We start from the raw sequence: 25,718 nt of genomic DNA, 5'->3' as shown, positions 1-25,718 counted from the left end.
GAATGACCAAAGTCTGCCACTTGTTCTTTCAAGCACAAATGCCATTCCACAGAAAAAGGAGCTGGGGCTTTCCAGGTGGCTCAGTGGGTAAAGAATGTGCCTGCTAATGCAGGAGATACAGGACACAGGTTCAATCCCTGGGTCAGGAAGATCCCCTGGAGGAAGAAATGGCAACCCACTTCAGTATTCTTGCTTTAAAATACCCTTTTAAAAAGGAATACTTATGATTTCATCCACAACATTCTTAAGTGAAGCAAGCAATGTTTTTCTACTACAAGTGCATGGCAGTGAAGAATAACGACTACTAGAGTCTGGTGCCACTTACCATCGGTTTGTGCTAAGGCCCCAGAAGTTCTATTTGCTACTGATTTGACACCATCACTGCAAATTCCAACAGTGAAAAAGTAAATCACGTATTATTATTAAGAGCTTTGACTTTGCAGACACCCCTGGGGTCCTGGGGATACCCAGAAGGCCATGAACCACACTTTGTGAACAGCTATGAATCAGAATAAATGCAGAATATAAAAACAGTTAACACATGGTCCCTATTCTTAAGTTCATCTGGTAACAGAGGAAACTGATGAAGTCAACTGCAGCACAGCTTTAGTGACAGGAGAAACGGTAGCCTTTGTGGACGGTAGATCAAAGACAAGGACTAGGGTCCAGTTGGCCTATGACTGCAGTAACGCAGACAAGCAATGACCAGGGCCGGACTCAAGGCAGTGGCAAGAATGGAGCAACCTTTAAGGTGGTGGAATTACAGGACTTGGTGACTGATGAGCTGTGATGCGCAGCGCAGGAGGGCAGTTTGGTGGCCACCGGTGCCCCTCCTACAGACGCAGTACGGAGGAGCGGGCTGGCAGCCAGGTGAGTGAAGATTTATGAGTTTACTTGGCGTTACTCATCTGATACCAGCATCAGATCTCCAGAGGAGTCAAAACAGGCAACTGGTTGTTTACTGCTCCTTCCACTGGGCCTCGCAGTTTTCTCATTCACTGCTGTATTCCCAGGGCCAGGCATGGCACCCAGCTCTTAACGTTGACTGCATAAAGCAATGAATCTGGCCAGGGGCTGGTGACAGTTAACTAACAGGAGGGTTCCACTTGGCGGTCATTTTACATCCATGTTTGTTTGAAACCACAAGAGTGGATGAGCTCAGGGTGCGTGTAACAGGAGGACCGAACTTCCGTTTCAAAATCTGTCTGGCCCTAAACAGCCAGAATAAGAGGCGTTCTTGGTATTGCCTCAAACAGGTCACGGCGGCCTGTAACATATAAACCTAGCTTGCAAAATTTGCTTCTGTTAGACGCAGATAACCAATAACCACGACTTGCTAGCTCTATCACTGCATATGAATTTGCATATGAATCTGATTTTATTCGAGGTGAGATAGGACTGACCTCAGCGTCCCAACCTTCAGGGCGTAGAAGGCGTCTTTCACAATCTCCCTTTATCGCGGATGATATTTGGAACTTTCCGAAAGCCCAGGACGCTGCCCTCCGAAGGGTTCAGGTGCGGCGCCCTCGAGCGCCCAGGCAGGGGGCGGCGCCCCAGCCACCCGCCCCGCTGACGCCACATAAGCCGAGATCACCTCAGCCGCGCGCGGTGCAATCACCGAACGCGCGCCGCCGCCGCCGCCACGCCGCAACCCTCTCCCTGAAATCCTTCCGCCCGTCCCATCACGGTGCCGTGTCCTGGCTCCCGGCATCCAGGACACACAGGCTCGGGTGGCTCGCGATTCTTAGGGTGGCCTCCTCTTAAGCCTATGTTTCTCTTCTGTCTCTGCACTTCTCGTGCCACAGGTGCAGCCTGATTCTTCAGTTCCTCTCTCTCGCGGCGCAAGGAGACTTCGGCATGGTGGCTCTACTTAAGGGGCGTGGCCAGCTGCAGGCCCCGCCCTGTTCTGTGACGTACAGGGTGGTGCGCGAACGAGCCAGGAGTTACAGTGCATGGGGCTGGGCTTCGTAGGAGACCTGCTGGCCGGGGCCACCTCCTATCGCCCGTCTGCCAGCTTCTCTTCCTCCGTGGATTCGGAGGAGCCGCGGCGACCTTGGCCTCCAGCGTCTCAGGCAAACTGACGCGGGGGTGGCGGCCAGGATGGTGATGCTGGACTTACTGCAGGCGGGCGGGTCAGTGCTGGGGCAGGCTATGGAGCAAGTAACGGGCGGCAACCTCCCATCCATGCTGCTCATCGCCTGCGCCTTCACTCTCAGTCTGGTCTACCTGCTCCGCCTCGCGGTTGGCCACCTGGCCCCACCACTGCCGGCTGGGGCGGTACGTGCACCCCTGGGGGTTCTGCTGGGGGGACGCTGCGACCAGGGCGACCGAAGAGCTAGCGAGGGGCTGGCACCGCGGTGCTGCTGGGCAGTGGCGGCGGGCGCGCTGGAGGCTGGCGTTGGGCGGGGGTCGAGGGGCAGCAGCCCCGATTCTGGTGGCGCGGGCGGTCGCGACTGCCCTGACCTTGCTGAGCTCGGTGCTGGGTGCCCTGATGTCGGTCGCGTGCCTCGGCCTCGTTGGGGTCCTGTTTGCCGCGACTGTGGTCTCAGTGATGGCTCTGTTGACCGGGGCACTACCGGTAGCCCTAATGGCCGGGGTCGGGGTGGCGGCTGTGGCCCTGAGCGTCCGGTGATGGTACTGGCCGCCGTAAGGGGTGTTTCAGCCCTGGTGGGGGCCCTGTTGGTGATGTTTTGGGCAGCTTCGGCCCTGGTGGTTGTCATCCTGGGTGGCTGCCCTTGAGTGGTTCAGTGTTCTATGGGCTGTGTCGTTACCCCTAGTGCCGATTTTACATCAGTGTGGAAAGGAATGTGTTGAGTTTGGTAGAGTGAGCGTGATGAGTGTTGCAGGGACCTTCGTATGATGCTAATAAAATATCAGATTCTCTAACTTAGAGCCTTTACTGACCACTGGCTTCTATTTCCCGAATATATGTGATGAATGCGTTTTTAGCGAAACCAAGTAGCACTGACAATAGAATACATTTTTTACTGACAGTGGAAATCACAAACTATTGACCAAGTAGTTTCTGAAATGATTTTTGTTTGACCTAAAACAGGCATGAGGCAGTTCTATTCCCCCCTCCCCCCATGTGTGGTATTTTTGAGGAAGTGTTATCTTTGGAAAGACAACTGTAGTATTTTAAGATTGTTGCTACTATTGTCCAAAGAGTGAGTTTGTAGAGCTCCTTTGTCTTTGAGACTACGAAAGATATGAGGGCTATTGTCCTTTTCCATAACTGCATATTTGATTTCAGGAGACTTGATGCTCTAATCTGTGAGTCTCATTTTGGGGCACCTGAAGTACATTTTAAGCCCGCATGCTCAGTGGATCATTCCTGTCTGACTCTGCAGCCCCATGGACTGTAGCCTGCCTGGCTCCTCTGTCCATGGAATTCTCTAGGCAAGAATACTAGAGTGGGTTGTCATTTCCTCCAGGTGATCTTCCCGGCCAAAACCTACATCTCTTGCTTTGGCAGGTTGATTCTTTACCACTGAGCTATGTGGGAAGCCCAGAAGTACCTTTCATAGTGAGTGCTAAAGTGTTCCTGCTAAAAAAATAAATAAATAAAATGTTCCTGCTAGAACTGATTTTCTCTCTCTTTAAAATCAATGGATCTAGATCATTCCTTGAAAGAAATGACAATGTGTTCTGTTGACCATACTGAGGAATATAGCATCTTAAACATTTCCCTTCTTTCCCTCAAGTTACTCTGTTTTTTTCCCCATTGTGGGACTAAAGATTTAGGCAAGATTTTGGGACTAAAATTGTGAGTGGTAGTAGAAATAAGTGCTCAAGAAACCATAGTTTGAGTTTCGTATTGTTTTTACTCATGGTTAGGAAGGTTGCCTAGAGCCACTGATAATACTGGGCATATTCTAGAAAGTGTTCAGCATTAATAATTGCAGTACTGTGATGTTTGTCTGGTCATTTATCTTATACCAGAAGAGAAGAGTTTCTCTTCTTTTTCCCAAAGCTGCTCTCTCTAAGGTATTTGTGGTTTGCTTGTTGTGAAGTTACTTTTGGTGCTTCCTCTTTTGGTAACTTCTTAATATTAAGGACAAACTTCTTTCTTTTTTTCTTTTTGAATTGTGAAACTAAACTGAATGTCTTATAATAGGAAATGTAAACTCGAAGTTTTTTTGTTTGTTTTCTTTTGCAGAAAAGTCCACCATACATTTTCTCTCCAATTCCATTCCTTGGACATGCTATAGCATTTGGGAAAAGTCCAATTGAATTCCTAGAAGATGCATATGAGAAGGTAAGTGTTACAGATCATTAAAGGAAAAGAAATTAGTGCTTTTCCAATTTTAATATAATAGTGGAATTTTTTTTTTTTTAATGTAATCTTATGCCTATCCCCAGTACAGGTAACAGATAAAATTGGAGCTGCTCTGGATTAAGAGCTGGAGGGGTCTTAGAGACCCTCTTATGTTCTCCTTTGTTCTGGGATTATCTCTGAGGAAATTTAGTCCTGGCAACTATGGTTTAAAAACCACTGGCCTCAATTTTGTATTCACTGATCACAGTTAACATGGATACTATTAATAATTGACCCTTTTTTTTTAACCATGCATCTGGAATTTTCTAACCCCCTCTCATGTCCCTCCCCCTTCAGCAGGTTTCTGTACTTAGTCTCTATTTCCACACCTCCTCCTTACTCTTTAGTCCACTTTAGTCTGTCTTTCAACCCCTTCACTAATGAGCACTGTGTCCTAATACAGTGAACTGAGCTGTATGTGTCAGTGATGACCACTCCCACCTTAGCTGTGGCTTCTCTCACTTTTTCTTCTGCTTCTCTGAATGCTGCTTTCCTAACTCATTTGTGGGCTCACGCTTGGCCATTGACTGTTGGGATTCACTGAGGTTTGGTCCTTGGCTTTTATTCTTTCATAGCTGATCTTGTTTCTACCTGTAGCTTCAGTTTTTAGCCACATGAAGTCAAAGTGTGAAAGTGTTAGTCCCTCAGTTGTGTCTGACTCCTTGTGACCCCGTGGACTGTGACCCACCTGCTTCCTCTGTCTTTGCAATTACCCAGGCAAGAATACTGGAGTGGGTTGCCATTCCCTTCTCAGGGAATCTTCCCAACTCATTTTTAATTTTGAACCCGCATCTTCTGCATTGACAGGCACCTGGAAAGCCCAACCAGATGTAAATGACACCCAAATTAATGTCTCCAATTCAGGTCTCTCCTTCGGTCTTCAGACCTGAATATCCACCTCCCACATGATTTTTTCTCAGTTGTCCAAAGTCACCTGAAATCAGACATTTAAACAATCTGACCCTGTGATTTTTCTCTCTAATCCTGATCGTCCTTCCTGTTCACTTTGCTCCTCATTGTTCTACCAGTTTTGCAACGTACCAGGAGCCTAGGATTCACTCTTGATACTTCCTGCTCCATCCAGCAATTCATTGCCAAACCTGCAGATTTTCTCTGCAAAATAATTCTGCATCCTTCTGCTGCTGTCTCCACCGCCTCCATTCCATCGTCCCAGGTGCTCATCACAGGTTCCTGTGACAGGCTCGCTGGTCGTCTGGCTTTCCTTCAGCTCCTGTCTCTTCCTTCCCTCCATCCAGGAGCCAGAGGGATCTTTCTTTTAAAATATGCACAGATTATTATCTTTCCCGTGCAGTTTAAGACCTTCCATCTCATTCCGTTGCTTGCAAGGATACAGCTCCCTGCAGGTGGCTTCTAAGGCTCTGTATGGTGCAGGCCCTCCTAGATAGACTCTACCCTCATCGAATCCTTGCCTTCCCTTTTACCTTTAGAACTCTGCGCATGCTCTGCCATCAGGCTAACTACTGCCCCTACCCATGCTTTAGGTCTCAGCTCTGGTGTCTTTTTCTATTTTTAGTCCCTTTTATCAGTTCTCTCATTGAAGAGTTGCTTTCCTTTGTGTAGTACTTGTCACATTTGTAATTTTACATTTGTTAATGCGATTATTCAATTGAGTTGTATCTTTTTAAATAGACTGGAGTTCCTTGAGTCACAGACAGTATTTTTGTTCATGATTGTATCCCCAGTAACTGAAATCTTTAATAGTAATCAGAAAACTGCAAAGTAAAGCATTTAGCACCTAACCAGATGAACAAAAAATTAAAAATGAGATCATTCAGTGTTGGTGAGATAGTGGTAGGACTCATCACTAAATAAAATTCTGGTATCTTCACATAGCAAGGACTTTACGAAAGGTCATATTTTTTGGCTACTCCTCTAAAGTTACCTTTAATCAAAGAGAAAATGTATCTATATTCTCAGAGATATTCATTACATAATTATCTATAATAAATAAAAAATGGACACATCAACCATAGAAAGAACAGTTAATATGATGTCTGTGAAAGATAGAAAATATTTTCAATGTAAGGAGTGAAAAAAGCAGAATAGAAAGTTTTATTTATGTTTTATTTGGAACTGGATGAACATAATTATACATTTGGACAAAGACAGGGGGAAGAATTGCATTAAGGTTCGTGGAATGTTTTGATCTTCAACAATGTATTATTTTGTTATTTAAGATGAATGTCTTAGCGCTTGCAGATTTTTTGGTAACGTCACTGTGGGTACTTTTCTCTCTTCAGTATGGACCTGTATTTAGTTTTACCATGGTGGGCAAGACGTTTACCTACCTGCTGGGGAGTGAGGCTGCCGCACTGCTTTTTAATAGTAAAAACGAAGACTTGAATGCCGAGGATGTCTACAGCCGTCTGACAACACCTGTGTTTGGGAAAGGAGTTGCCTATGATGTGCCTAATACAGTAGGTGACATGGTTAACTTGAAGAAAGACAAATCTACACTATACAATTTGTAGCTAGTGGTGTAAGCTCTGCTGCTAACGTATAGAAGAGATTGTTCCTTGCCTCAAAACTCTGAAGAATCAGGAGGCGTTTATGAGAAGGAAAACCAAGGGTAGCTGACAGAATGGGTATTTTGCTTTATAGCTGCTGGTGTGGACTAAGCAATTTTAAAGGGCTTCCTGTGCAAAGAAATATTAATAGATCAATGAGAACTTAGCGTGTTAGCATTAGATTTGAGATAGTAAGAAGGAAAAACTCATTTCATCAGAAGGGCCTCTTATTAATACTTTCCCACCTCCTACCTGAAATTCTAGGATGAGAGCTCTTTTGAGCTAGAGGTTGTTGGTTTTAGAAGTTTGTGTGATTTCTTTGCTCCCCCAAAGGCAAATATTTAAGTGCTACAACTTGGTATAAAATGCAGATCCAATAATTGGCTTAATTACTTGGTGCAGGCTCTGGCTATCAGTGTACCATGCATTACCCAGTACTCTAGTATAGCAGCTGAGAATTGCCATTAAGTGTTGCTTCTGGGGATTGAGGAGGTATGGGGGAATGAACAGCTCTCCTTAAGACCAAAAGCGAGCAACCTAGATGCCCATCAGCAGATGAATGGATAAGGAAGCTGTGGTACATATACACCATGGAATATTACTCAGCCATTAAAAAGAATTCATTTGAACCAGTTCTAATGAGATGGATGAAACTGGAGCCCATTATACAGAGTGAAGTAAGCCAGAAAGATAAAGAACATTACAGCATACTAACACATATATATGGAATTTAGAAAGATGGTAATGACAACCCTATATGCAAAACAGAAAAAGAGACATAGAAGTACAGAACAGGCTTTTGAACTCTGTGGGAGAAGGTGAGGTTGGGATGTTTCGAACGAACAACATGTATATTATCTATGGTGAAACAGATCACCAGCCCAGGTTGGATGCATGAGACAAGTGCTCGGGCCTGGTGCACTGGGAAGACCCAGAGGAATCGGGTGGAGAGGGAGGTGGGAGGGGGGATCGGGAGGGGGAATACATGTAAATCCATGGCTGATTCATATCAATGTATGACAAAAACCACTGAAAAAATAAATAAATAAATAAAGGAAAAAAAAAAAGACCAAAAGCGAAACAAAACAAAACAAAAAAAAAGACCAAAAGCGAAAGCCTAGGTTAATCCCTCTGGTTGGATATATCTAACCAGAAGTTCTATTTTAAGAACTTTCCCAAAGGGTTTATTGTATTAGTGTGAATTTATTCCCACTGTATTACATTCTAATTCAACTTTTGGAAGATAGTGTGAGTGAGGAATGATATTTGTTTGGGAATAAATGGTAGAATATGTGAAAGAGGATAAAAATATTAACAAAGCATAATGGACCTTTGGGAGATTGTGTTGGCATCTAGGTTGGGTTGGAAGACTAGAATATAATGAAATAGGAGGAGGCAGCCTTCGAGTCAAGAGTGGGGAAAGCATGTATATATAGGAAGGAGGGCCAGAAGTGGGGTTCCTAATTTTTCATTTGAATTGAACCTGCATAGCATGTGTCTACTACATGTTACTTCAGATATATACATGAAGTTTTATCTGGTGTGGTGAAGAAAATTATTTTATCTTTGTTTTCAATTTTTCAGAAGATTGCTTTCTTTGAGTGTTAAAGAGTTATAATAACCCAAATGAGTCTCATGATAGAACTGTTTTAATACTTGTATACTCTTAATATTTTGAAGGTTTTTTTGGAGCAGAAGAAAATGTTGAAAAGTGGTCTTAACATAGCCCACTTTAGACAGCATGTTTCTATAATTGAAAAAGAAACAAAAGAATACTTTGAAAGTTGGGGAGAAAGTGGAGAAAAAAGTAAGCACAATATTTTGGTTTTTCATTTGTCCTAATACGTCTACTTTTCTGTGACTAGAAGTTTTAAGAATGTGTGTGTGTATGTGTGTGTAAAGAGCAAACTACAACACATGTAAAACCACCTTGCACGCTTGCATGCTGAATCGCTTCAGTCGTGTCTGACTCTTTGCCACCCCATGCACTGTAGCCCGCCAGGCTCCTCTGTCCAAGTGATTCTGCAGGCAAGAATACTGGAGTGGGGTGCCATGCCCTCCTCCAGGGGATCTTCCTGATCCATGGATCAAATCCACATCTATTACATCTCCTGCATTGGCAGGTGGGCTCTTCACCACTCACGCTACCTGGGAAGCAAAACCGCCTTATATTTAATGAAATGAACATGTTATGGAGTTAAAAGACTTGAGAGGAAGTAATTATTGCTGCTCACTTAGCAAAATCTTAAAATATTTTAATTAATGTGCATACTATTTAGCTCAATTGTGTGAATTTGGAGAAGGCAATGGCAACCCACTCCAGTACTCTTGCCTGGAAAATCCCATGGATGGAGGAGCCTGGTAGGCTGCAGTCCATGGGGTCGCTAAGAGTCGGACAGGACTGAGCGACTTCACTTCCACTTTTCACTTTCATGCATTGGAGAAGGAAATAGCAACCCACTCCAGTGTTCTTGCCTGGAGAATCCCAGGGACGGGGGAGCCTGGTGGGCTGCCGTCTATGGGGTCGCACAGAGTTGGACACGACTGAAGTGACTTAGCAGCAGCAATTGTGTGAATTACATAAAAATGATTCATGATTGAATTTTGAAATAAACCAAATGTAAAACTTACATTCAAGGTCATTTTAAGATAATATATAAAATAAAAAAATTTGCCCTTCATGTCAGCAAGTTGAAGTCTAAAAGATTAAATTATATATGTAATACATTATTTTTCTAATGTTGTATGGGAATGGTTTATTTCAACAAAAATGTAAGTTTAAATACATAAGCTTGCTGTACTCCCAAAAGAGCGATTTTAGCTGTTCCCATTAGAAATCTTTAAAAAACGTATTATATACTTTCTCACCTTATGTAGGGAATATATTGAATGTAACATAACATTCTTTGGACTCTGTGAATCCAGTTTTTATACTGGACTGCAGTTAAGTGTTGCCATTGAAAGCATTGCCATAGCCCTAGCAGGAAGCAACATCTGTCTACAGGGCAGTGAGACTACTGCGTGGGTCGTCACATTCTGGGTCTAGTCTTCAGCTTCTGTAAAAGGTCCAGGAACCTGGTTTTATTTAATAGACCCAAGCTTTATGTGACATACTTGGTATTCTACAAGAAGCTGATGTATAAATGAGAATGCTAACTGAATAAATACAAGTGAGATGCAATTATGGGACCAAGAACAGCATAATACTTGCGGAACTTCTCTTTGTTGGCAATGTAATTGGAAAGCCAAATGATAACTCAAAGTTCGTTTGGTGAACATAGAATTAAAGAACAGGATATCGACTGAGTAATTGTTAGGACTTTTAAAGGGTGTGCTTACTTGATGCATCTGTCTCTAATGTTTGCATATACAAGATGGTGATTAGTTAGTTCTAAGACTTTTTCAAGACTTTATTTTTTTCCCACTTATGAATTTCCCACTTTTGATCTGGGGAATAATCCATTCTTCAGTCTTTGGACTGCTCTTTCTTAGAAAGCATCCTTTTATCCCCTTATGTACTAGATAATCTTTTTATTGCCTTCATTATCCTGTGACCTGGAACTCAGATAACCACATTCATTTTTATCTTCTTTTTCTTTCTGAGATGAAGGGCTCATGAGGATGAGTGAGATTTTAGTTGCCTCTGTGGCATCCGTCTTGGCTGTCCACAGAGGGGGGCTGCCTTTGGTTTCTCTTTATTGTAGCCTGTCTACAGGCTTCTTTCAGTGGTGTGAATAGGATTTTGTTGGTTAATGAGTTAAATTTTTATTCTCATTTCCTTCACAGTACTTTTGCATCTCTAAGAAAACAACATTTCAAAAGAATTTTTGGCAATGGTAACGGGAATGATCTTTTTCCCTCTAGATTTGTTTGAAGCTCTTTCTGAGCTCATAATTTTAACAGCCAGCCATTGTTTACATGGAAAGGAAATCAGAAGTCAACTCAACGAGAAGGTGGCACAACTGTATGCGGATTTGGATGGAGGTTTTAGCCACGCAGCCTGGCTTTTGCCAGGCTGGCTCCCTCTGCCTAGTTTCAGGTATGGATAAAGAGATGATGCTTGGTCATTTCACTTTGTTTAGTTACTGTACTGTTGGTTTGCTTTGCATTAACAAAAATAAAAATTAAATATAGAAACAAATTGGGGGAGATTATGAGCCTCCCTTCTTCTGTAAGAATTCAACATTTTTTTTACATAGGGAGCTCATTTAAGGTTAAGTTTCAGTTTTAGAAGGGTTAATTTGTCTGTCCTGATATTTTAAAACCTACTTGACCCATGTATTCCTTGTACTCAGGAAAGTTCCTGAACTCTTACCTAGAAGCGATGCAGCCTTCTAAGCACTTGAAAGTAGTTGACTAATTTGTAGTTTGTTGTGAAGTTTCTTTGTTTTGAAGTATTCACACCTTTCTTTGTCTCCTTGTCAGCTGGATTGTGATCTCCTTAAGGGCAAGGGATCATCTGTGATACAGAGAAACACTGCTCATAGGACTTGACATGTAGCTTAGTGTTTTGCCTATTAGTAGCCTTTATTGATTCATTTCTGTTCAAGTGAGGAATGGGAGGTATTAAAATCTTAAATCCTATAGAAGAACCAGAGTGAGTCTGTCCACTTTAAGAATTAATTTGCTTAAAATTGGGATTTCATGTTAATGTAAAGGTGTATTTCTGCTTTCTTTTAAAATGGAAAATGGCTGTAAAGGAATAATCATTTGAGTCTTCAATTATAACATAGGTAGTGTGTTCAGAATCAGGGATATGTATAACACATTTCCTGTCCTTAAGGACCTTAGAAATTCCTAACAATATAAGATTCTCATGGATTCTTTTTTTTTCTCTTGGTTCTGAGTTTTGTCAATTGATGCCTGAAAGTATTGCTTAATTTTTTAAAGTCATCTTCATGTTTGAATTACAGACGCAGGGACAGAGCTCATCGGGAGATCAAGAATATTTTCTACAAGGCGATCCAGAAACGCAGAGAGTCAGGAGAAAAAATTGATGACATTCTCCAAACTTTATTAGAGTCTACTTACAAGTAAGAGCTCTTCAGATCACATATTAAAGTGAAGCAGGAAATTCCACATAAAACACATAAAATATAGTTAAATGCATTTAACTACATGTACATTTAAGTACATTTAAAAAGTAATAATACTGGCAAAAATTAGTAGCTATGACCTTTCAACTTCTTAAATGGATGAGACCTAAATTACTGGAATCCTGTACCTTACTGGAATTTAGTACTGTGCATGTGAAAAGTTTGTTAGTAAACTGCAATGAAGTCTTTGTAATTAATGTCATATTTTTTATTGGCCTCTCTTCTCTAAAGGGGAAAAAAAATTTGGACTTGTGATGGGCAAATGCAAGAGAGAAAAGGAACCAATTTTTATGCAAAGGTTGGGGTATAAAGTGCATCTGCAAATGTTAAATTTGTGCATGTGGTCCGTTCTGTAGGGATGGGCGTCCTCTGACGGATGATGAAGTAGCAGGCATGCTGATTGGACTGCTCTTGGCAGGTCAGCATACTTCCTCAACTACCAGTGCCTGGATGGGCTTCTTTCTGGCCAGAGACAAAACGCTGCAAGAAAAATGTTTCTTAGAACAGAAGACAGTCTGTGGCGAGAATCTGCCTCCTCTGACTTATGACCAGGTTTGTGGGATTTTCAGCTTCATTGCTGCTTATGATACTGAGTGTGTGTGGCTGATTTTTAAAGGGGACAATTTGGGATCTTCTATATACTCTAGATTAAATTGATTATTTTTAGAAAATTCCCCATAGCCTCCCTGAAATGTCCTAACCCTGGATCTGTTTGCTGGTGTTTTGTTGAGGACTTTTGGACTATATTCACAGGGGATAGTGGGCTGTGGTTGTATTGTTATGTCTTTGACAGATTTTGGTATCAGGGTATTGTTGGTTCTTAGAGAAGGAGTTTGGAAGCATTCCCGCCTCTTTTTCCTTTTAGGAAGGCTTTGTGAAGGACTGGTATTGCTGCTTTCTTAACTGTCTGGTGGTGTTAACCCGGGAAGCCATCTAGGCTGTGCTTTCTTCGTGGGCAGTTTTTGATTACTAGTTCAGCGTCTTCACTTTTTACAAATCTGTTCACATGTTCTGTTTCTTTTAGTTAGTTTTTGGCAGTTTGTGTCTTCCTAGGAATTTGTTTCATCTAGGTTACCTAACTTGTTGGCAAACAGTTGTTAAAGTATTCTCTTGTCATTCTTTTCTATTAGGGCAGTGGTGATGTCTCCTTTTAATTCCTGATTGTAGTAATTTTTATAGTGATAGCTAATTACATACTATAAAATCGACCTGTTAAAGTATATAATCCACTGGTTTTTAAAAATATTTTCAGAATTGTGAAACCATCATCAGAGTCTCATTTGAAAATGTTTACGCCACTTCCAAAAGAGGGCCATGAGCAGTCCATTTCCCCTGCCCCTGGCAACCACTAATGCCTATTGGACATTTCATATGAATGGGATCATACAGTATGTGATCTCTTGTGACTGGCTTCTTTCACCTAGCATGTTTTCAAGATTAATCATGTTGTAGCATGTATCAGTACTTTAGCCTTCTTTATTGTGAAAGTGACATTCCATCATGTGGCTATCCCACTTTGATTAGCCTCTTCACCAGTTGATTGACATTTGGATTGTTTCCACTTTAGGATACTATGAGTACTGCTGCGATAAACATTTGTGTGCAGTTTTGAAAAAGCTGAAACTGATAATTTTTGCTACTGTTTTCATGTTTTAGATGGGTAAATTTTTGCAGGTCCTTACCATGCCATGATGTTACCTTGCCTTCTTTTTCTTTGCTGACCATGGACAGTAATAAAACTGTTTCTATTCAGCTACTCTGAACTTGTTTGTATCCTGTTGCAGTTAAATGTTTGTAAACCTTGGAAAACTTTTCTCTTTTTAGCTCAAGGATCTCAATTTACTTGATCGCTGTATAAAAGAAACATTAAGACTTCGACCTCCTATAATGACCATGATGAGACTGGCCAAAACTCCTTTGGTGAGTCTCCTGGCTAGAGCTTTTCCTCTGTGGCCTCAAGTTTTATTTATCAAAAAGAAATAGTGTAATATCGAAGAGAATTTTTTTAAAGACATAGAATAATCACTTGTACATAATTTTCAGTTTTACATATTCTAGATATATAAATATTTTTACACATTGCAGACAGTATACATGCTCATCTGATCTCCCTACATTTTAACAATTAGGGCTTTTAAAATGGAAGTGTAGTTTTTTCCTTGGTTTTTTAAAATAACATATATGTTGTTATAAGTAATTGTAACTGTGGAACTGTGTAAATTGGATTGTGAAAGGCTTCTTGAAATCCCATCCCCAGCCCCATGGCATTATGATTTTTTAAAATTTGTGTATGTCCTTCCAGCCCAATGTTGTGTCATATGGAAATCATCTTGAGTTAAAATGACTTTTAACTGGCCTACCAGCCAGTTTTAAAATATATGTATATTTCATGTATACTAGTGCTTTATTGTACAGAGATCGGATTATTTGGTGGAATATTCAGTTATCTAATGAAGTGTGTTGCTTTCCTTTGTAGACTGTGGCAGGGTACACCATTCCTCCAGGACATCAGGTGTGTGTTTCTCCTACTGTCAATCAGAGACTCAAAGACTCATGGGTAGAGCGTCTGGACTTTAATCCTGATCGCTACTTAGAGGACAGTCTAGCATCAGGAGAGAAGTTTGCTTATGTGCCATTTGGGGCTGGTAAGATGATTACACTTCATATTTGAAATGTTAGTTCTGATAACGTATTTGTTAAATAATCCATGTGAATTTTATTTACAAATATCTTCCCTTTTCTTATGGGGACATGCCTACAGACATTTGTAGGCATGTAATCTTTGCAGGTTGGAAGAAATATTTCATTTGTACTAAAAGAAACAGTTCTGTGAATCCTTATATAGTGTTCTATTATCTTTTGTAACCCATCTAGTTTTATAGTTCTGATTTTTGTAGTCTACCCTGTTTTCCCTTATGCTATTTAAAGCTCTTTGTGAATTATGTTTTAAAGAACTGTTGAAGTTAGCACGCCATTTAGCATTTGAAGCTAAATATGATGAGATAATCAGCATTTCAGAAAAGAGGAATGGCATGGAAGCTTTTCTGGATTGTTAGTGAGCTTTTTGGTTGTTTATGTATTCTTATAATGTTCTTTAAATTTGGACAGTAGTCATGTATGGATGTGAGAGTTGGACTATAAAGAAAGCTGAGCACCAAAGAATTGATGCTTTTGAACTGTGTGGTGTTGGAGAAGACTCTTGAGAGTCCCTTGGACTGCAAGGAAATTAACCAATCCATCCTAAAGGAAATCAGTCCTGAATATTCATTGGAAGGACTGACGCTGAAGCTGAAATTCCAATACTTTGTTGTTGTTTTTTTTTCCATTTATTTTTATTAGTTGGAGGCTAATTACTTGACAATATTGTAGTGGTTTTTGCCACACACTGACATGAATCAGCCATGGATTTACATGTGTTCCCCATCCCGATCCCCTCTCCCGCCTCCCTCCCCATCCCATCTCTCTGGGTCTTCCCAGTGCACCAGCCCTGAGCACTTGTCTCATGCATCCAACCTGGGCTGGTGGTCTGTTTCACCCTTGATAGTATACTTGTGAAACTCCAATACTTTGGCCACCTGATGCGAAGAACTGACTCATTGGAAAAGACCCTGATGCTGGGAAAGACTGGAGGCAGGAGGAGAAGGGGACAACAGGATGAGATGGTTGGATGGCATCTTCAACTCAATGGACTTGAGTTTGAGTAAGCTCCGGGAGTTGGTGATGGACAGGGAGGCCTGGCGTGCTGCAGTCCATGGGGTCGCAAAAGGTCAGGCATGACTGAGTGACTGAACTGAACTGAAATTTGGACAGGTAGTGCATAAATGTGCAAACCTCTGCATTTCGATTAAGATCCTAAAATAATGCAGGCTGACGGCTGTTCCTCCAGTAATTTCTCTAGTCATTGGTACTTTGCACGGATTTAACTGTATTCTATGACTTATTTGACTTTCCAAAAAGACCATTTAAGTGACATGACTTGTTTATCATTGGTCACACCTTTTCCTCACGTAAATGAAAGTATAAGGTCCTTTGGAAACTTTAGATCTTAATAACTATTTACTAAAGAAATTCAAAAGTGGTATACCATATACATAACATAGAAGAGTCATAGATTGTTCAAGTGGTTGGAAGGGGCATTAGTTATCAAGCCCAAATTCTGCCTCAAAAAGGAACCATTTCTAAACTGACACTTACCTGGCTTCTGTCTGGGGTTAGTGCAGACCGCATTGGTGAAGGGCTCAGTTCCCCCACCACGTTAGATGCCATTTACAAGTGCAGGTTGTTAGCTGTTCTAACCAACTGGCTGTAAACCTGAGGCTCTCTGGACGCCCGCTTTGCGCTTCCATGATTTGTTAGAATGGCTCACAGAACTCCGGAGCGCTTGCTTACTGACTGCTGGTTTCAGTCAGTCAGTTCAGTTGCTCGGTCGTGTCTGATTCCTCGCGACCCCAGGGACTGCAGCACGCCAGGCCTCCCTGTCCATCACCAACTCCCAGAGCTTCCTCAGACTCATGTCCATCGAGTCAGTGATGCCATCCAACCATCTCATCCTCTGTCATCACCTTCTCCCCCTGCCTTCAATATTTCCCAGCATCAGGGTCTTTTTGCATCAGGTGGCCAAAGTATTGGAGTTTCAGCTTCAGCATCAGTCCTTCCAATGAATATTTCAGGACTGATTTTCTTTAGGATGGACTGGTTGGATCTCCTTGCTGTCCAAGGGACTCTCAAGAGTCTTCTCCAACACCACAGTTCAAAAGCATCAGTTCTTCGGTGCTCAACTTTCTTTATAGTCCAACTCTCACATCTGTCCATGACTTCTGGAAAAACCATAGCTTTGACTAGATGGACCTTTGTTGGCAAAGTAATGTCTCTGTTTTTTAATATGCTGTCTAGGTTGGTCATAACTTTTCTTCTAAGGAGCAAGCGTCTTTTAATTTCATGGCTGCAGTCACCATCTGCAGTGAGTGATTTTGGAGCCCAAGAAAATCAAGTCTGTCGCTGTTTCCATTGTTTTCCCCATCTGTTTGCCATGAAGTATGGGACCAGATGCCATGATCTTAGTTTTCTGAATGTTGAGTTTTAAGCCAACTTTTTCACTCTCCTCTTTCACTTCTTCAGAAGGCTCTTTAGTTCTTCTTCACTCTCTGCTATAAGGGTGGTGGCATCTTTGTATCTGAGGTTATTGATATTTCTCCCGGCAATCTTTTTTTTTTTTAAAGATTTAAAATAATTTTTTTTTTTTTATTAGTTGGAGGCTAATTACTTCACAACATTTCAGTGGGTTTTGTCATACATTGATATGAATCAGCCATAGATTTACACGTATTCCCCATCCCGATCCCCCCTCCCACCTCCCTCTCCACCCGATTCCCCTGGGTCTTCCCAGTGCACCAGGCCGGAGCACTTGTCTCATGCATCCCACCTGGGCTGGTGATCTGTTTTACTATAGATAATATACATGCTGTTCTCTCGAAACATCCCACCCTCACCTTCTCCCACAGAGTTCAAAAGTCTGTTCTGTACATCTGTGTCTCTTTTTCTGTTTTGCATATAGGGTTATCGTTGCCATCTTTCTAAATTCCATATATATGTGTTAGTATGCTGTAATGTTCTTTATCTTTCTGGCTTACTTCACTCTGTATAAGGGGCTCCATTTTCATCCATCTCATTAGGACTGATTCAAGTGAATTCTTTTTAATGGCTGAGTAATATTCCATAGTGTATATGTACCACAGCTTCCTTATCCATTCATCTGCTGATGGACATCTAGGTTGCTTCCATGTCCTGGCTATTATAAACAGTGCCGCGATGAACACTGGGGTGCACGTGTCTCTTTCAGATCTGGTTTCCTCAGTGTGTATGCCCAGAAGTGGGATTGCTGGGTCATATGGCAGTTCTATTTCCAGTTTTTTAAGGAATCTCCACACTGTTTTCCATAGTGGCTGTACTAGTTTGCATTCCCACCAACAGTGTAAGAGGGTTCCCTTTTCTCCACACCCTCTCCAGCATTTATTGCTTGTAGACTTTTGGATAGCAGCCATCCTGACTGGCGTGTAATGGTACCTCATTGTGGTTTTGATTTGCATTTCTCTGATAAGGAGTGATGTTGAGCATCTTTTCATGTGTTTGTTAGCCATCTGTATGTCTTCTTTGGAGAAATGTCTGTTTAGTTCTTTGGCCCATTTTTTGATTGGGTCATTTATTTTTCTGAAATTGAGCTTCAGGAGTTGCTTGTATATTTTTGAGATTAATCCTTTGTCTGTTGCTTCATTTGCTATTATTTTCTCCCAATCTGAGGACTGTCTTTTCACCTTACTTATAGTTTCCTTTGTAGTGCAAAAGCTTTTAAGTTTCATTAGGTCCCATTTGTTTATTTTTGCTTTTATTTCCAATGTTCTGGGAGGTGGGTCATAGAGGATCTTGCTGTGATTTATGTCGGAGAGTGTTTTGCCTATGTTTTCCTTTAGGAGTTTTATAGTTTCTGGTCTTACATTTAGATCTTTAATCCATTTTGAGTTTATTTTTGTGTATGGTGTTAGAAAGTGTTCTAGTTTCATTCTTTTACAAGTGGTTGACCAGTTTTCCCAGCACCACTTGTTAAAGAGGTTGTCTTTTTTCCATTGTATATCCTTGCCTCCTTTGTCAAAGATAAGGTGTCCATAGCTTCGTGGATTTATCTCTGGGCTTTCTATTCTGTTCCATTGATCTATATTTCTGTCTTTGTGCCAGTACCATACTGTCTTGATGACTGTGGCTTTGTAGTAGAGTGAAGTCAGGCAGGTTGATTCCTCCAGTCCATTCTTCTTTCTCAAGATTACTTTGGCTATTCGAGGTTTTTTGTATTTCCATACAAATTGTGAAATTGTTTGGTCTAGTTCTGTGAAAAATACCGTTGGTAGCTTGATAGGGATTGCATTGAATCTATAGATTGTTTTGTCTCCCGGCAATCTTGATTCCAGCTTGTGCTTCATCCAGCCCAGCGTTTCTCATGATGTGCTCTGCATATAAGTTAAATAAGCAGGGTGACAACATACAGCCTTGATGTACTCCTTTTCCTATTTGGAACCAGTCTGTTGTTCCATGTCCAGTTCTGTTGCTTCCTGACCTGCATACAGGTTTCTCAGGAGGCAGGTCAGGTGGACTGCTGGTTTACTGCACAAGTATACAACCCAGGAATAGCCTGACTGAAGAGAAGCGCAGAGCAGAGCAGAAGGAAAGGGAACACAGCTGCATGCCCTCTCTGGCTGTGCCACCCCCACCCCCAAACCTCATTTGCAAATTCAAGTTGTGGTTGAAAGGGGCTTGTTATGAATAACAAATGGCTCTTTTCTTCTTTGACCTTTATTTGCTCTCTTCACTTAAGAAGTTCCAGTGGTTTGAGGAACACTGTGCCAAGAAAGGAAGACTAAATACATATTTATATTTATTACAAATCATATTATCAGAGGTTGTGAAACATTTCGTTATGAAGTCAGATTTGAAGTCTTACGTCCTGCAACATGGTTCTTCTTTTTCAAGACTGCTTTGGAGATCTAGTCTTTTGCATTTGTCTCTGCATTTTAGAATCAGCTTGTCAGTTTTTATACGTATATGACCCTTTACATTTTGATGTGTTGCTATTTTCAGTGTATTAAATTCCGTTTTCCATTATCATTTGAAATGGTGTTTAAAGTTTTGATTGGAAGGTTCATATTAACTTTTAACTATGGGTCTCTTGGGAGAGAAGAGAATATTCTAATATTCTGATGTTCAGAATATTCTAGTGTATCTCCAAACTTGATTACCACTGTGTGTTTCAAACGTTACATATCTTTAACCTAGATAGATGTTGGGTTTCAGGAAAAAAACAATTGGAAAAATCATTGTATAATACCCCTGTGCTGTTTCCCCTAAGAGACATTAAAAATCTCTTGGGATTTTTATGGTTACTTACATTGTTATGAAAACAATGTCTCTTTACTATAGTATCTGTATATCTGCTTTTCACCTTTAGTTAACTGTAGATAAACAAATTTTATCACTCTAGACTCAAAGAGATGAGAAAGAACTTCAACCAATTGTTATGGAAACTTTTTTTTCTTTTATAGGGCGTCATCGTTGCATTGGGGAGAATTTTGCCTATGTTCAAATCAAGACAATTTGGTCCACTATGCTTCGTTTATATGAATTTGATCTCATTGATGGGTATTTTCCCACTGTGAATTATACAACTATGATTCACACCCCTGAAAACCCAGTTATCCGATACAAACGAAGATCAAAATGAAAAAGGCAGCAAGGAACTAAAATGTGAACATCACTGTAAACTGCGAAAGCATTGAAGAGAATGAAGTTTATGAAACAACTCCCAGTATACTCTTTTTTTTTGAGTTTGTAATTTTAAATAAGTTTATTTAAGCTTATGGTTTTTATGTATTAACTGAACAGTGCCATCAAATCCAATGGCATTTCAGATATTTCCTAATAGTTTTATGATGGATACTTCATATGCTCTCTTTAAGGAAATCAAGCTAATTAGTTTGGGGGTGAGGATCTTTGTTAACTGGCAGACTCTAAATAACACAATTTCCAGGTGTTAAAAGAGCATACATAGCTCTTGGCGAGAAAGTTCAGAGTATTTAGATCTTGTACTAGATCTCCAAGTATAAAAGCCCAGTGAAACATCTGGAAGCCTTAGGTTATTCATTCATTTATTGGGCAGTGTATGTATATATAAGGATGGATGGGGAGGGAATAAACTCACATTTAAAGCCTTGGATAAAAGAGAATCCTATTGTTTTGGTATGATGATATTTAGCAATGATGGAGCTATACTGTAGGAAAATATAGCCTTTGAAATAGCTGGAAGCACTGTCCATAGGAAACAGATTTCTGACAATGACTAATTATATTTCCTAAAAAATAATACAAAATTAATTTTGTGTGACTTGATCTAATTACTGAATATCATATATTTATCTGCCTGATAAATTTGTATCTGGGTCCACATAGTTCCATTGGTGTGGAAGTCCAAAATAAAGTCCTTGAAGGATAAGTTTTGTTCTCTTTGGCCCAAGGTGATTTCCATATCCTCTCTAGAATCTAATCAGGGGTTTTTGTGACTAGTTCTGTTAATTTAGGTTAACAAGCTTTTTTTTTCCTTGTTAAATACAAAACCTGAGATCAGGAACTGTGGCTTTAAGACAAGGGTAATACAGTGCAGGATTTCTTGGGAGTGTATCTCACTGGTCAAATTCTTTGAAGCCTGTGTTCAAGAATCAACTCAAATTATAACTGGAGATGCGACTGTGTATTACAGTTCTGTTTAAAAGGTTAGCAGTCTCATGTTAAGCTATTTGTGAAGGCAAAATCCGTGTTGTTGAGTTTTTCACATTAAATTATCTTTGAGAATATAGTCTGTATTCATAAATTGTGAAGTGTGTGGTTCAATGAGAAAAATTCAGGAATCTAGGAACTGGGATGGGAAAAAAAAGTGCCATCTTTATATGTACTAATTTCAAACCATAATATTTCCTTTATTCATGAATTTATGTAACCACATTAGTATTAGCAGTATTCATGATTTTGCAAACAGAAATCAGATACTTTTCATATCACATTATAGATGTCTTTTAACTTTTATCACTACTTTGAAATTATGGTATTCTAAGACTGTTAGATCTGTTAGATCTTACTTCTTTACTCACCACAAAAATTTTTTAAAGTTTGAGTATGTCTATATAATTGGTGTCCTTTGCAATCTTATATACTGTATGTTTTTAAAAACATTATTCTGGGGACTCCCCTGGCGGTCCAGTGGTTAAGACCTCACCTTCCTGTGCAGGGGGTGCGGGCTGGACCCCTGGTCGGGAGCTAAGTTCCCGCATGCCTCGGGGCCGAAAGACCAAAACATAAAACAGAAGCAATACTATAATAAATTCACAAAGATTTTAAAAATGGTCTATATCCCAAAAGCATTATTTTGAGAAGGGATCCATAGTTTCACGAGATTGCTAGAAAGGTTCATGGCACAAAAAAGTTAAAACTCTGTGGTAAGGCTGGTTCATGTTTAGTGAATAGTTCTAAGATAATAAAATTTAGTTTTCAACTACAGAATAATTATTGAGAAGCATTAACAAGTCTGACTGGAGGCCTAATGTTATAAGGATGCTGACTGGCAAACAGTGGGAGTGAAACTGATCAGAGTACCCACTCACTCTTTTCTCATTCTCCCTTAGAGTGGAATCACCTTGAATGGAAAGCTGTGCTTAGCTTAAAAAAGGTTTTACCCATGAGCTCCTCTCTCCAACTGTTTTAGAATACATTTGTAACTTCTAGAACACTTTATTGGAGCTTAGCTGCTAATATGGAAAATTTAGGTAATTTGAAATTTCCAAGAATGTAGATTGCCTGTTTGTCTTGGTATAAATTGTAAACTATCTAATGTTAAGACAAAAGCCTCTGGAAGGTAAGTATCAGATACTACTCTTCTTGCTGTTTTAGTGGTAGCCACGTTATCAGGGAGGACTAGTTTAAAGAAATAACATTGAGATCTTGATTACCTCTATGAGAGCGTCTTTGAATTGGACAGCATGAATGCTGCTTAACTGCTGCACTATGCTTAATAAAGTTAAAGATTTTGCATCATCTCTGGGCATGGCTTTGAGGAAACACCTCTGGATACAAATAACCCTAAATTTATATATGGTAAATATGGACCAATGTAAATACGGTAAATTTGTGTAAATATGTGTAAAATATTGTGTAAATATGGTAAATCCATTAGGTAAATATGGATTAATCACAAAAATATCCATTTGGCTTCTAAATGACACTGTATGTAGACTTAAAGTTGATACAAAGACACATAAGGAAAACTCTTCCTCGAGTGGGGAAAGGAAAATCCCGGTAATGTTTAATTCTAAAATTAGGACAACTTTCTGAGTCTCTAAATCCTGCATATTTGAGATAAATAATAAGGTGATAGGTACTACCATAGGCTGAATGCTTGTGTCTCTCCAGGTTTGTATGCTGAAAGTGAACCCCCAGTTTGTTGATATTTGTAAGTGGGGGAGGTGATGAGGTCAAGGGGGTGGAGCTCTCAGGAGTGGGATTAGTGCCCTCATAAGAGAGACTTTAGAGATTACCCTTGCCCCTCTGCCATGTGAGGACACAGAAAATGACAGTCTACAAAATTAGGAAAACAGACTCTCAGCAGATAGCAAATCTGCTCAAATCTGCTGGTGCTCTGATCTTGGACTTTCTAACCTTCAGAACTGTGAGAGATACATTTCTATTGGTGAATAAATCACCCACGCTATGGTATTTTGTTATAGCAGCCTGGACAGAGTAAGACATGTACTGAAAACTAAGGCTCATTAAAAATGAAGAAGGTTCTTTTTGGCTGCACCTTGGAGCTTGCAGGGTCTTAGTTCTCTGACCAGGAATTGGTCCTAGAACCTGGACAGTGAAAGCATAGAGAAAAAATAAAATAACATAAAAATGGGCTTAAAGAAGTGAGATCCTAGTATTTATGGAAAGACATAGAAGAGCATTTCTATAGCTTTGAGGCTAGAGATGCTTTATTTATTTTCAATTTTTAAAGTCAAGCTATGGACAAAAACATAGCAGATATGGTGCTGATTGTAAGATACATGGAGAAATTAACCCCTTTGGCACTGTGACAGGAAAGTTTGGCTTCAAGAGATTTCAGGGGAGTGAGAGGGGGAACCTTAATATTCTCATCTTTTGAACTGGAAAATCAAAAGTTACTATGAAAACTTGGAAGAAAAAAAACAGGTTTAAGATGGTCTCTAAAGTTATAAAAAAAAAAAATCACAGCAGACGAAAAAAAATAATTAGCTATAATATCTATATTGAAAGGAAAGGAAGCCCAGTGTTAGAAAATTAAAGGTTAACTGTCTTATTGGAGAGTCAATAGACCATACTGAGTACAATATATAGAGAGGTGATATGTCCAGAACTAAAGGTATTAGCAAATACTGTAGCTGTAATTGTTGTCTATCAAAAGAATTAGAAATATCAAAAACTATCCTTGAGTCTAAGGTTGGAGCAAGAAGGATGGGGCAACATTAGCTTTGCATCCTAAGCTCTTGTGAACATTATAATTTGTAGAAGTGACCATGTGCTGTAAATATAATTTTAATAAAAATGTAATAAAATGTTAAATTATAAAAAAAAATGAAGAGGGCTCAAATACAGTGCAGTTAAAACAGTGAAGTCATTTTTATTTCAGTACTTGACAAAATACCCCATAAAATTCAAAACTTCTACCATTATACAAAAATAGGTCTCTACAAGTGATATTATCTGTCTTCATCACCAGTAGCAAATATATTAGGCAGAAACATGTAACTTCAGTAGCCTTATAAGAAAAGTGCAGGACACCTCAAGCTACACATTCAACTGTATCATAATGCCAAAAGTTTAATCTTTTCACCCATGAGATAAATAACACAATGTTTATAATTTAATCATTTAAATTAGCATTCCACAAATATACATGTAATTGAATGATTATTGTGCATGAATACATACACAGTGCTTATATGTACAAATTCCAGTTTGTTTTCATGTGCTGGCAAGGGCTCTGTATACAATCATAAGCTGTGTTTGCATTGGTCCCATTGAATATCCACAATACAAAAGCACAAAAGAACCACTGATTTACAAAAGGAAATCTGTTTAAAATCAATTCAGATGTTTCAAAGGATTATCTTCTCATGCCAGCATGAAACTGAGTTGAACCTATAAGACAGGAACAGGACAGTTCAATGATTTCAAATCAGACTGTGACTTAGACTGACTAGTTCATGATGGGCAGAAGATTATTCCCTATCATTTAAAACAATGCTTTGTTTTCTCCTAAAGAAGTTTTATTCAAACCTGATTTTTTAAGAAGAGATTTTGAATATATGTATTTAAAACAATCTGTGGCTGGCTCCATAGCATGCTAAGTGAGATTAACATTAAAGATTTTCTGTAAAGTGCCCTGTGGACTGAATGTTCTATAGAACATTTTGCTCTTTAACATCTTGTGAAATTTAGATGCTCAAGCCAACAAAGTCCAGCCGTGATGATAAAAGTTTCCTATAGCAACAAGTTGTTTGAGTTAGACGATTTCTTGTATGAAGAGATAAACTACTAAAAATAACCGGTGATGAGTTCTATCTATTTTGTGGGAATAGCAGAAAAAAGGGTCTCTAATAATAGTTGTGTGTGTGTGTGTGAAAGTTGACTTAAAGGTCATTAAGTTAAAATAATTCAAAACCTTTGAATCAGGGGTGAACTGAAGAGAGGGAAAGAGGTTTCTCTCACAATCCATTTTTAAGAATGAAATTTTTTGTGTATGTTTTTGAGGAGAAAAAATAAAAGGTCATCCTTACAGTCTCTGGACTGGGATGGGTTCCTCGGATCATACATAAAAGCACAAGGTTGGAACAAAGATTATAACTGCACCAAGTGATTAAAGAGCCCGCGTCTTCCTCTCACCTCCCTATACCTTATCCGAATGCCTCAGAACCGATTACTCTGGAAGCTTCAGAGTATCTGCACACCAGTGCTCATCGTGCATTTCACCTAATCTCAATGAGACGAGCAGGGATTTTTGGGGGGCAGAGTGGGATCCAGGGTGATAAATCCTCTTTTGTCTTAAATTCCTAAAGTGTAGCCTGATAACTCATTTATTGAACTACAAAATTTGATTAATCTAATGAGGAAAGTCAAAGAATTTCAAAAAGAGGAAGAGTTCCCGGCCTATCTAGCGCTGTGGTGCTG

At 39.9% G+C, this 25,718-nt stretch overlaps 2 protein-coding genes across 10 annotated transcripts in view; one reads left to right on the top strand and one right to left on the bottom strand.

The window, feature by feature from the left end:
* The first annotated feature begins 1,904 nt into the window (after nt 1–1,904).
* Nucleotides 1,905–21,336, top strand: LOC122674506 (lanosterol 14-alpha demethylase). The gene is made up of 10 exons (XM_043872907.1): nt 1,905–2,277; nt 4,160–4,258; nt 6,580–6,756; nt 8,527–8,653; nt 10,711–10,885; nt 11,760–11,879; nt 12,299–12,494; nt 13,767–13,862; nt 14,419–14,587; nt 20,030–21,336. The coding sequence occupies exons 1-10, from the start codon at nt 2,101–2,103 to the stop codon at nt 20,206–20,208; spliced, it is 1,515 nt and encodes a 504-aa protein (XP_043728842.1). The 5' UTR covers nt 1,905–2,100; the 3' UTR covers nt 20,209–21,336.
* A 2,807-nt stretch (nt 21,337–24,143) lies between these two features.
* AKAP9 (A-kinase anchoring protein 9) overlaps nt 24,144–25,718 on the bottom strand; it is a 164,533-nt gene continuing 162,958 nt past the window's right edge. For all 9 annotated transcript variants that reach the window (XM_043872888.1, XM_043872890.1, XM_043872891.1 and 6 more), the window contains one exon: nt 24,144–24,689. In XM_043872888.1, the coding sequence (XP_043728823.1) occupies nt 24,655–24,689 (35 nt within the window). In that variant the 3' untranslated portion in view covers nt 24,144–24,654. The remainder of the gene's footprint in view (nt 24,690–25,718) is intronic.

Source organism: Cervus elaphus, chromosome 18 (genome assembly GCF_910594005.1).
Source record: "Cervus elaphus chromosome 18, mCerEla1.1, whole genome shotgun sequence".
Classification (NCBI taxonomy): domain Eukaryota; kingdom Metazoa; phylum Chordata; class Mammalia; order Artiodactyla; family Cervidae; genus Cervus; species Cervus elaphus.
The sequence above is the reverse complement of the archived record's forward strand: the minus strand, read 5'-3'. Positions and strand labels throughout refer to the sequence as shown.

Coding starts and splice junctions, on each gene's coding strand:
- LOC122674506 (XM_043872907.1), top strand. CDS start 2,101: ATGGTGATGCTGGACTTACTGCAGGCGGGCGGGTCAGTGCTGGGGCAG. Junction 8,654..10,710: donor GGGAGAAAGTGGAGAAAAAA/GTAAGCACAATA, acceptor TTTTCCCTCTAG/ATTTGTTTGAAGCTCTTTCT. Junction 12,495..13,766: donor CTCCTCTGACTTATGACCAG/GTTTGTGGGATT, acceptor TTCTCTTTTTAG/CTCAAGGATCTCAATTTACT.